At 35.8% G+C, this 12,077-nt stretch overlaps 1 protein-coding gene across 6 annotated transcripts in view; it reads right to left on the bottom strand.

The window, feature by feature from the left end:
* LOC110453777 (stimulator of interferon genes protein-like) overlaps positions 1 to 12,077 on the bottom strand; it is a 45,701-nt gene that overhangs the window by 2,970 nt on the left and 30,654 nt on the right. For 5 of the 6 annotated variants that reach the window (XM_021502918.1, XM_021502917.1, XM_021502916.1 and 2 more), the window contains 3 exons: positions 10,188 to 10,420; positions 2,497 to 2,595; positions 1,398 to 1,639 (listed from right to left, as the gene is read on the bottom strand). In XM_021502918.1, coding sequence (XP_021358593.1) covers positions 1,398 to 1,639; positions 2,497 to 2,595; positions 10,188 to 10,420 — 574 coding nt within the window. The remainder of the gene's footprint in view (positions 1 to 1,397; positions 1,640 to 2,496; positions 2,596 to 10,187; positions 10,421 to 12,077) is intronic. The other variant, XM_021502922.1, reaches the window with a different exon arrangement.

The raw sequence follows: 12,077 nt of genomic DNA, 5'->3' as shown, positions 1-12,077 counted from the left end.
ATTGTTTTGGTATTTCTGTACAGATGACAATTGTTTTGGTATTTCTGTACAGATGACAATTGAATTGGTTTTTCTGTACAGATGACAATTGTATTGGTATTTCTGTACAGATAACTATTGTTTTGGTATTTCTGTACAGATGACAATTGTATTGGTATTTCTGTACAGACAGCAATTGTGTTGGTATTTCTGTACAGATGACAATTGTATTGGTATTTCTGTACAGACAGCAATTGTGTTGGTATTTCTGTACAGATGACAATTGTATTGGTATTGCTGTACAGATGACAATTATATTGGTATATCTGTACAGACAGCAATTGTATTGGTATTTCTGTACAGATGACAATTGTATTGGTTTTTCTGTACAGATAACAACGGTATAAGTTTTTCTGTACAGATGACAATTGTATTGGTATTTCTGTACAGATGACAATTGTATTGGTATTTCTGTACAGATGACAATTGTATTGGTATTTCTGTACAGATGACAATTGTATTGGTATTTCTGTACGGAAAACACTTGTATTGGTTATGCTGTACAGATGACAATTGTATTGGTTTTTCTGTACAGATGACAATTGTATTGGTATTTCTGTACAGATGACAATTGTATTGGTATTTCTGTACAGATAACAATTGTATTGGTTTTTCTGTGCAGATGACAATTGTGTTGGTATTTCTGTACAGATAACAATTGTTTTGGTATTTCTGTACAGATGACAATTGAATTGGTTTTTCTGTACAGATGACAATTGTATTGGTATTTCTGTACGGATAACAACTGTATTGGTTTTTCTGTACAGATGACAATCGTACTGGTATTTCTGTACAGATGACAATTGTATTGGTATTTCTGTACAGATGACAAATGTATTGGGATTTCTGTACAGATAACAATTTTATTGGTTTTACTGTACAGACAACAATTGTATTTGTTTTTCTGTACAGACAACAATTGTTGGTTTTTCTGTACAGACAACAATTGTATTGGTATTTCTGTACAGATGACAATCGTATTTGTTTTTCTGTACAGACAACAATTCTATTGGTTTTTCTGTACAGATAACAATTGTATTGGTTTTTCTGTACGGATAACAATTGTATTGGTATTTCTGTACAGACAACAATTGTATTGGTTTTTCTGTACAGATGACAATTGTATTGGTATTTCTGTACAGACAACAATTGTATTGGTTTTTCTGTGCAGATGACAATTGTATTGGTATTTCTGTACAGATGACAATTGTATTGGTATTTCTGTACAGATGACAATTGTATAATACAAAAAAGCGGAAGTAGAAATTCATTGAAGATAACAAACAGGAAGTCGTTCTGTAGATCAACAACACGGTTTTTATGAAAATGAATAAGGTAAATTAAAAGTTGTGAGTTACCTTGCCTTCCTTGCTGACCACACTATACACCGTGTTTTTGTAGACCCGTCCCACCACTCCGGCCCTGTCCTGTAGCAATTCCACCTCCCCCTCATGTGTAATACGCCCCGACGAATCCTCGTCTAGTCGTCTTAGGCGACAATGGCAGCTAGACGGATATAACAATAAAATCTTTTTGCACATCCTTCTTTTCGTTGAATCTGTTTTCCAGTGTTTAGAACATTCAATACGCTTGTCCATACCTTAACAGCAGAAAACATGGACGATCATTGAGGGAACTGATGCCTTTCACCGGCACAAGGGGGTTAATAACACACTAGACACATAGCAGTGGTATAAAAAGGTGGCGTGTTAGGAAGGGGCATTGCAAAGAAGTAGGTAATAGTAAGAACCGCGTAAGTAAGGAGTAATGGGGTCAGAAGTCAGTGTGGAAGCGAATTTAGATTAGAAGCACGTGATTGGTCAGTGAAGAAGCTTTAGTAGAGTGTAGTAGGTGGATGGTCCCCATATCATCGGAGCGTCACTAGGGTTGTGGTCAGAATGAGAGCGTCACTAGAGTAGTGGTCAGTATGAGAGCGTCACTAGAGTAGTGGTCAGTATGAGAGTTTCCCTTGAGTAGTGGACATTGTGTGAGCGTCACTAGAGTAGTGGTCAGTATGATAGCGTCACTAGAGTAGTGGTCAGTATGAGGGCGTCACTAGAGTAGTGGTCAGTATGAGAGTGTCTGACACTAGAGTAGTGGTCAGTATGAGAGCGTCACTAGAGTAGTGGTCAGTATGAGAGCGTCACTAGAGTAGTGGTCAATATGAGAACGTCCCTAAAGTAGTGGTCAGTATGAGAGCGTCATTAGAGCAGTGGTCAGTGTGTGAACGTGATAAGAGGAGGTGCAAATGAGTGGTCAGTGAGTTGAGCCTTAGTAGGGAGTAGAGGAGGGGAGAGTATATAGGAATGGTAGGGGAGCGACGGCAGTAAGGATTAGTTATATATAGTTTTAATTATTCATACGGCTAGGAAGTTTGAGAAGACACATGGTCAAATCTTAGTTTCAAGACAAACGAAATATTCGAGACAGCGTTTAAATAAATAAATTTAACATTACCAGGCAAAAGAAACTTAAGGTAGCCAAAGTAATAGCTCCAGGCCAGACCGTGGGCTACGTTTCCAGCGGGAATGTGGTCCTCCCAATCTTCGTCAGGGGCTGAAACATCATTATACAGTATATAAGCGGTATAAACAATGAAATCGCTGTTCAACAGTATATCTATACATATACATGTAATAGTTACTTCATTAGTGAAGCGTTGGCGTCTTTTGGTACAAGCAAACTCTCTCCCAGAATGTATTACTGTTCCCCTGATTTATCTCTTTTAATGCATCGCGCAAATTTCAAAATTCTGGAAAAGTGTTTTTACACAACANAACTAGCTGCTTTCACCCTTCACAGGGCTCTTCAGGTTTATTCAAAAGAGAACAACGTCGTGACGTCACAATTACATGTCATCACACTGTAGTTCATCTAAAAAATCCTTACATGAATTTATCTGGCTATTAGTATGCATTCTATAGCGTATTAATACCGATGGGTAAGTAGTCACCATGTTCATTCATGCATCATGGTCTGCTTTCACTTTACAAAACAATTCTTATAGAAGCATATTTCACGAAAGAGAATATAAAACGTTAAGACAAGAACCACTATGTTGAAAAACAAATGGGAGCTTTATATTTGTTAGAGAAAATGGGATTTCATTTTGAACTTTTTAAGGGGCTGCGTTGGCAGGGTGATTTAGGTGTCTGACCGACTAAGATCAGTAGCCTTCCGCCACTGGGCCGCAGGTTCAAGGCCTACTTAAATCAGTCGCCATGCACTGGCCACAGCTCGTAGGTTTTTCTCCGGGTAACCGGTTTTCAACAACCACCAAAACCTGGCACGTTCTTAAATGACATAAGCTGTTAGAAGGACTTAAAACACAAACATGTTGATACAATAATAAAAAGAAAGAATACAAAACACAGCTGTAAGAGCCCTGAGGAGGTCTTCCAGGTACCTTATACTGTCCCGAGGGGTTTGTGGAGATTTCACCTCCTTGTGAAAGTCTTACCTGCTAATGCTCTGAGGAGTTTATATAAGTTTTACCTGCTAGTGATCCGAGGAGTTTATATAAGTTTTACCTGCTAGTGGTGTGAGGAGTTTATATAAGTTTTACCTTCTAGTCCTCTGAGGAGTTTGTGTAAGTTTTACCTGCTAGTGGTGTGAGGAGTTTATATAAGTTTTACCTGCTAGTGGTCTGCGGAGGTTGTGTAAGTTTTACCTGTTAGTGATCCGAGGAGTTTACATAAGTTTTACCTGCTAGTGATACGAGGAGTTTGTGTAAGTTTTACCTGCTAGTGGTCTGAGGAGTTTGTGTAAGTTTTACCTGTTAGTGGTGTGAAGAGTTTGTGTAAGTTTTACCTGCTAGTGATCTATGGAGTTTGTGTAAGTTTTACCTGTTAGTGATCTGAGGAGTTTGTGTAAGTTTCACCTGTTAGTAGTGTGAAGAGTTTGTGTAAGTTTTACCTGTTAGTGATCCGAGGAGTTTATATAAGTTTTACCTGCTAGTGGTGTGAGGAGTTTATATAAGTTTTACCTTCTAGTGATCCGAGGAGTTTGTGTAAGTTTTACCTGCTAGTGGTGTGAGGAGTTTGTGTAAGCTTTACCTGTTAGTGCTCTGAGGAGTTTGTGTAATCTTTACCTGTTAGTACTCTGAGGAGTTTGTGTAAGCTTTACCTGCTAGTGGTCGGAGGAGGTTGTTTAAGTTTTACCTGTTAGTGATCCGAGGAGTTTATATAAGTTTTACCTGCTAGTGATCCGAGGAGTTTGTGTAAGTTTATATTAGTTTTACCTGCTAGTGATCCGAGGAGTTTGTGTAAGTTTTACCTGTTAGTGGCGTGAGGAGTTTGTGTAAGTTTTACCTGTTAGTGGTGTGAGGAGTTTATATAAGTTTTACCTGCTAGTGGTGTGAGGAGTTTATATAAGTTTTACCTGCTAGTGATCCGAGGAGTTTGTGTAAGTTTTACCTGTTAGTGGCGTGAGGAGTTTGTGTAAGTTTTACCTGCTAGTGGTGTGAGGAGTTTGTGTTAGTTTTACCTTCTAATGGTCTGATGAGTTTGTGTAAATTTTATCTGTTAGTGTCCTGAGGAGTTTTTGTAAGTTTTACCTGCTAGTGATCTGAGAAGTTTATATAAGTTTTACCTGCTAGTGATCTGAGGAGTTTGTGTAAGTTTTACCTGCTAGTGATCTGAGGAGTTTGTGTAAGTTTAACCTTCTAGTGCTCTGAGGAGTTTGTGTAAGCTTTACCTTCTAGTGCTCTATGGAGTTTATATACGTTTTACCGGTTAATGATCTGAGGAGTTTGTGTAAGTTTTACCTGCTAGTGATCTGAGGAGTTTGTGCAAGTTTTACCTGTTAGTGCTCTATGGAGTTTATATACGTTTTACAGGTTAGTGATCTGAGGAGTTTGTGTAAGTTTCACCTGCTAGTGATCTGAGGAGTTTGTGCAAGTTTTACCTGCTAGTGCTTTGACTGTTCCGATATGGCGATGAGCGGTCGATTCAAATCTTGCTACTGATTTTACATATTCTCAGAATGTGGGACGGAATTCCAAACATCTAATGAAGGAGTGTTTGTATCTGAGCTGATGTACCTTCTACTCAAGATTTTGTAACATATTAATGTATGATATGTGCAGCATCTGGCCTACATGTTCTGACTGACTGAGATGTGTTTGCATGGATGTCGGCCATATTGATCGATGCTGTCAATCAGCTGTGCAAGCATCAACAGAACTTTAGCGCTGTCTACCTTATCATAGTAAGTGTGTTGATACCTATATCATAAACATTTGAGTTTGCTAGTCCTTAATAACTAATAATGGGTAGGAGATATAACCGTAATACTCAATCACTGTCAACCAGTGACGAGTCCAACCCTACGAAACGTCAATGTAGAGACGAAGATGATCTCGTTCTCAATGATATTGATATTTTACTGAAGAGCATATCTGATGATGAAACAACAACGAGACGTGCTGTTGACATGATACTTGGTCATGATGTATTCAAGACTGCCATAACAGAATCATTATTTCCCATGATTGAGGCTATGCAAAATCAGATCTCTCTTCACACTGACCGTATTGATGACATGGAGCAATACTCTAGAAGGACTTCTCTCAAATTATCTGGCATCCCAGAGCAGCAAGGAGAAGACACTGACAAGTTAATTCTCAATGTTATCAACAAGCATGTTCTTCAACCTGTTGGTCAAACGGTTGAACTTCACCAGATTGGCAGGACCCATAGAGTTAACCGTCGTGTGTTATATCCCACCCAAAACCAGCTTCCAATGTCCAGAGATATCATAGTGCGTTTTGTCAGCTACAGGGACAGAGCTGTTGTGTTCAGAAATAAAAAAAAATCTGAAATTATATAATTCTTCTCAGAAAAACAACAGATGTAGAGTCTTCATTAATGAAGCTTTGACAAAACAAAGAACAGCATTGTTCAAGAAAACAAGGGACCTTGTAAAAGATCACAAAATATTCAGCTGCTGGACCTATGATGGCAGAATAATGGTCAAAACATTGCAGGAGAACATTGTTCAGGTGGCTCACGACAATGAACTTGAGAAATTCTTGAAGTTCAAAATAAATGTAACTGGTACTATGCTGCCTTCAGTATACACTGGTACTCGCTCTGGTGACCCGCGGGTCCATAGACTCAATGCTAGTGCTGCTAGCTTTGCCCCATTGAGTCACTCTATGACTTCAAAACCAGTACAGACCAAGTGACAGTCTTGCTGATCATATATGTGCATAAATTATTGTGTATTCCAATTCTATAAATGATTTACAATCATGATTCACTATATCACTGCTCGTGTATCAGTACAACTATGAATTTATATCATGGTGACTCATGTATGTGTATATAATTTTCCAACATATAGCTACCTGTACATGTACTTTCACATATTTATCCCCCGCTTGATCCTGAACTATAACAATACTTATTCTATATTTTCATAGGAACATGTAAGCAATGGAGCCATTTATTGTTGCAGTAAGTATACCGAGTTGTTGTTGCTGATGTTTGTTGCCTACATAAGAACTTAAATATTCATTGCTTTAACTCTATGTGAAATTTTATTTATTGAAAATATTCCTGTAATGCTTATTCTATTATGAATTAATTCATTTGTATTTACCTATAGCTATAATTACAATAGCTCAGCTACTGCTGTAAATCCCTTACCAAAATAAGTAAGCTCGATAACTTGCCATTAACTATGGTTTGAAACCTAATCCATATAATATTTTATATAATATTTGTAACATTAGTAATCAATCTTTTATTTTGCATACTTATTTTAAGTAATCGTGTCTGGTATCATTACATGTAATTGCCTTTGAATAATCTTTATGCTTGACTAATATCTTGGGGGTAAGCCACTTAACTATTTTGCTCTATGTATACTCTATATACATGTATGGTATACTATATATACAGTGAATACATATTATTAGCAACCAATATTTCAATTTGCTTGTGCTTCTCTAATTGCTTAATTTTTCGTGTCTTGCTTGTGTTTATTTTTTATTTATTTTTATTATATCCTTAATTATTGATGCTTTTTTCATGTTATTGTGCTATTTGTTATGATCGTTGTGTCTGCTCTTGATAAATCTTTTTGTTTTTCTCGGTTTTTCATAAGGTATCTAACTCCATGTTATATTTGTCATTGGATACTTATATTTACAAATAAATCTTTTCGTCTGAATTGTGATAATGGAACCTACCGTATACGTATAATATTTGCTTTATTTCTTGAAATTCAGCCAACTTTTGCTCACTAATAGCATTATTTATATATTTATAGATTACCTCTCTGAATAGGTTATCTCCCTTACACCACTGATAATCTGTAACTATTCATTATTTTTCTTCTTATACATGTAACTTTAGTTTACTAGTATATGAATAAATCTTAAAATATAACATGATTGTCTCAAATAATTGATTTTATGTTATGTCTGTATATAATTATTTGTATATATGTATTTAAAATAATTAATTTGTTTATCTGCTTCAATTGATTTTTTTGATTTTTTTATTCTTTGAGTTATAGTTGAACATGTTGTTGAAATTGATGTTTTCCACATTCTGAGAATATTATTTTTCATCAGTCCCTACTGTTATTTCTTTCCTCAATTCTCTGCATATTTATTTATTTATTGTTTTTTTGTTTTTTGTTTGTTTTTTGGTGTGTTAGTAGTTTGTAAGTATGTTTGTGTGTGATTGTAAGCTATGTAATAGATCTTCCTCTATTACTGCCTGTAATACCAATATGATATCACTACATGTATACTCAAGATATTATATACATTCTGTTTGTTATAAAAACTTCTACTTCTGATGTCTGGAAATATTCACTCTAATCCAGGTCCCTCATCAATAAGTATTAATCAAAGAAACTACTATAATGATTTATCAATAATGCACTTAAATGTTAGGTCTCTTCGGAACAAGGCTGATCTTATAGATACTGAATTCACTGACTATGACATCCTATGTCTTACTGAAACTCACCTGAATAACGAAATAACTGAATCTGATTTGCAAATTAACTCACATCCCAACTCATATCGTAGAGACAGACAATCACAACACGGTGGTGGTATTATGATATATACTAAAAACAACCTCTTAATAAATCACAGAACTGATCTTGAAACTGAAGACATAGAACTTGTCATCCTAGAAATTAACACTTCTAACAAAAAAATACTTCTCTGCTGTCTTTATAGACCTCCTAATACAAAAGTAGATTACTGGAATAAACTTGATAACATTTTAGATAATCTTTCTAATACTAATCTTAATATCATTATCACTGGTGACATAAATATTGACTTTATCACAATGAAACCTAATTCACATCTTGCAAGATTAATTACTAAATATCACTTAAAAAACTTAATACAATCACCAACACGCATTACAAACACTACTGCTACCTTAATTGATGTATTTATTACTAATAATGTAAACATTTTTACCTCAACAAATGTACTTTCCCCTCTCTGTAGTGATCACTGCCCCATCCTTGCTAACATTTGTTTTAAGACACTAAAAAATAAACCATTCAAGAAACCTATATATAAGTTCAATGAAGCTAATTGGGATGCTATTAATAATGAACTACTTAGTAATGATTGGGATTCCATAGTTAATAACACTACTAGCATTAATGAACTATATTCTACTATTATAAACAAAATAAACTCTGCTACTAACTCTCATATACCTCACAAAACAATTACTGTCCATCCTGATGATAAACCTTGGATGACTGGTGAAATTCGGCATAAATTAAGATATAAGAATAGATTACATAAAAGAGCTAAAAATAAAAATAGGGAACAAGATTGGGCAAAATTTAGAACTTGTCGCAATGACACTATACAAATTATTCGGCAATCCAAAGAAAATTACTTTAAGAAACTTCAAAATTGTCTTGCCGACAAAACAGTGCATCCAAGAAAATGGTGGCAGATAGCAAAATCTATAGGAAAAATGAATAACACTAGCACTAATTCTTATCCTCTAAAATCTAACAATAAAATATTAATCCATCCACAAGATAAAGCTGAGGCACTAAATAACTTCTTTACCACCATTGCCTCTGATATTACTGACACTAACCTACCTGATTTACCTCCCTTATGTCCATTTGAACTTTCTGACATTAACATTACTGAACAAGATATAACTGACCAATTTGACATTTTTAATAAAAACAAACCAGCTGGTCCTGATGGTATTTTACCTATGATTGTAAAGAACATTTCTGCTTCTTTAGTATACCCACTCAAACTATTATTTAATAGAACTTTATCTATTGGAGTAATACCTGATGTACTAAAAACGGCTAATGTTACTGCTCTCTATAAAGGTAAAGGAGATATCAGTGATCTCAATAATTATAGACCTATTGCTATTACATCTATTTTTATCAAAATGTTAGAAAAAAATATTTTTAAATATACGTTTAATTATATTTCAAGTCACAATATGTTAAGTGTACATCAGTCAGGATTTCAACCCAAAGACTCCACTACTAATCAACTAGCTGATATCTATAATACTATAAGTGGCAATTTAGACCAAGGTAAAGATTTGCGTTTTGTTTTCTGTGACATAAGTAAAGCATTTGATCGAGTATGGCATTTGGGCCTATTATATAAACTAAAAACATATGGTATTAAAGGTAAATTATATAATTGGTTTAAAGCTTACTTATCTGACAGAAAACAAAGGGTTATCTTTGAAGGTTATAAATCTAGTACCAAACCTATGTCTGCAGGGGTTCCTCAAGGATCTGTCCTTGGTCCCTTCCTCTTTCTTCTTTTTATTAATGATATTACTAATAATGTAACTTCTCATATAAAACTCTTTGCAGATGATACCTCTCTCTATGTAATAGTAAATAATAACAATGACCTTACAACANTCTGAGGAGTTTGTGTAAGTTTTACTTGCTAGTGATCTGAGGAGTTTGTATAAGTTTTACCTGCTGGAGTGCTCTGAGGAGTTTGTGTAAATTTTACCTGCTTGTGCTCTGAGGAGTTTGTGTAAGTTTTACCTGCTAGTGCTCTGAGGAGTTTGTGTAAGTTTTACCTGCTAGTGATCTGAGGAGTTTGTGTAAGTTTTACCTGCTGGAGTGCTCTGAGGAGTTTGTGTAAGTTTTACCTGCTAGTGCTCTGAGGAGTTTATGGAGGTAGTCTTTGTCCTTGCCAGCGTGGATGTAGGTGACGAAGCGGAGAGGATGAGGGAGATCGTCATCTTTGACGTTATGAAGAAGGATGGGAATGAATGAAATACGGTTGTTCCGGTGTGTGTCGTCAATAGCAGCCAGCATCTCATACTTACACCATTGGCTCCTGAGGGACGCCTTGGATATCACCAACACCGTCCGTCTTGAGCTGAACAAAACATGGACAACTGAGGACATTTCAGGGCCAGTTTTTATGAAGGTCAAACTCAAATTTATTTCAGAAACTGATCCATATCATTGTTTTGTCAACATTATTCATTTTTATAATATTTGATCGCGTCTCGAATATACATTTCTTTTCACATTTATGAAAAATATTGCAGAATTCCGTTTACGTTGTTTATATCTTTGCCGATTTTCAAAACAATTGTAGATTTCACGGTATCTGTTCAAAGCAGATTTCAAGCCAAATGGCTTTGACAGAAAGAGCTACGGTAAGAATAGATTGAAGTATAAATTCGCAGTGAGTATACTTCGCCAATTAATAATATACAAATAACTGTGGAAGTTACCCGGATACAATCGAATATTGTAAATACCTACCTTTAGAATATAACCGATAACTGTGAAATATGTCCCGTTACCAGAGGAATATTACAAATAATTGTGAAAATTGTCACGATACCTGTGGAAGTTGCCCGGGTAATAGTGTATGCCTTATCAGTCAACAGTCAAAACTATTTCCCCGAGGAGTTGGGACCCAACAGATGAACTGTTTCCCGAGGGCGCAGGCCACTCTTACGTGTGGAAGAAGGCAAAATATGTAATCGATGACCGATGCATACAATAGGATAAATAATGGATGCAGGCAAACACTCTATATCCATATCTTAATATAAGTTAAACGTATTTAGAAAATATTATTCATTAGTTGTCATTTCCTGAGATTTCTTTATGGCTGGCCAAATGAGTGAATTTCAGTTCAAGAATTTCCCAATGAGTATCAAGATTAATTTCAAATTCCTTTAATCGTTGGCGATGTAATAACATATTCGGGGAGACTGTTCCAGATTTCGACAACCCTAAAGCTAAATGAATACTTCCGAATATCATGCGTGCACATTTTTTTCCTGATTTTCTGTGCATGTCCTGTTGTTCTAGATGATGTATCTAACTCAAGATTCCGTTTGTTACCTTCTGGTCATGTTGGTTGTTCGTTATTTTTAAAAACATTTATTTAGATACGTGAGGTAGTTAAACCGATATCTTAAGCAAATGACCCATACCTGCTGATGGCGTTGATGACCGATACACGATTCAGTTAACCGATATCTATAAGAAATGACCCATACCTGCTAATGTCGCTGATGACAGATACCTGAGAAAGTGTACCGATATCTATAGGAAATGGCCAATACCTGCTGATGGCGTTGATGACCCATACACGGGAGTGTAACAATATCTATAGGAAATGACCCATACCTGCTTATGGCGTTGATGACCGATACACGATTCAGTTAACCAATATCTATAAGAAATGACCCATACCTGCTGATAGCGTTGATGACAGAAACATGAGAAAGTGTACCGATATCTATAAGAAAGGGCCAATACCTGCTGATGGCGTTGATGCCCCATACACGAGAGTGTAACAATATCTATAGGAAAGGACCCATACCTGCTGATGGCGTTGATGGCCGATACACGATTCAGTTAACCGATATCTATAAGAAATGACCCATACCTGCTGATAGTGTTGATGACAGAAACATGAGAAAGTGTACCGATATCTATAAGAAATGGCCAATACCTGCTGATGGCGTTGATGACCGATACACGGGAGTGTAACGATATCTGTAGGAAAT

The sequence above is a fragment of the Mizuhopecten yessoensis genome, unplaced genomic scaffold (assembly GCF_002113885.1).
Source record: "Mizuhopecten yessoensis strain PY_sf001 unplaced genomic scaffold, ASM211388v2 scaffold7507, whole genome shotgun sequence".
Classification (NCBI taxonomy): Eukaryota; Metazoa; Mollusca; class Bivalvia; order Pectinida; family Pectinidae; genus Mizuhopecten; species Mizuhopecten yessoensis.
Note: the sequence above shows the minus strand (reverse complement) of the source record. Positions and strands in the feature narration are given on the sequence as shown.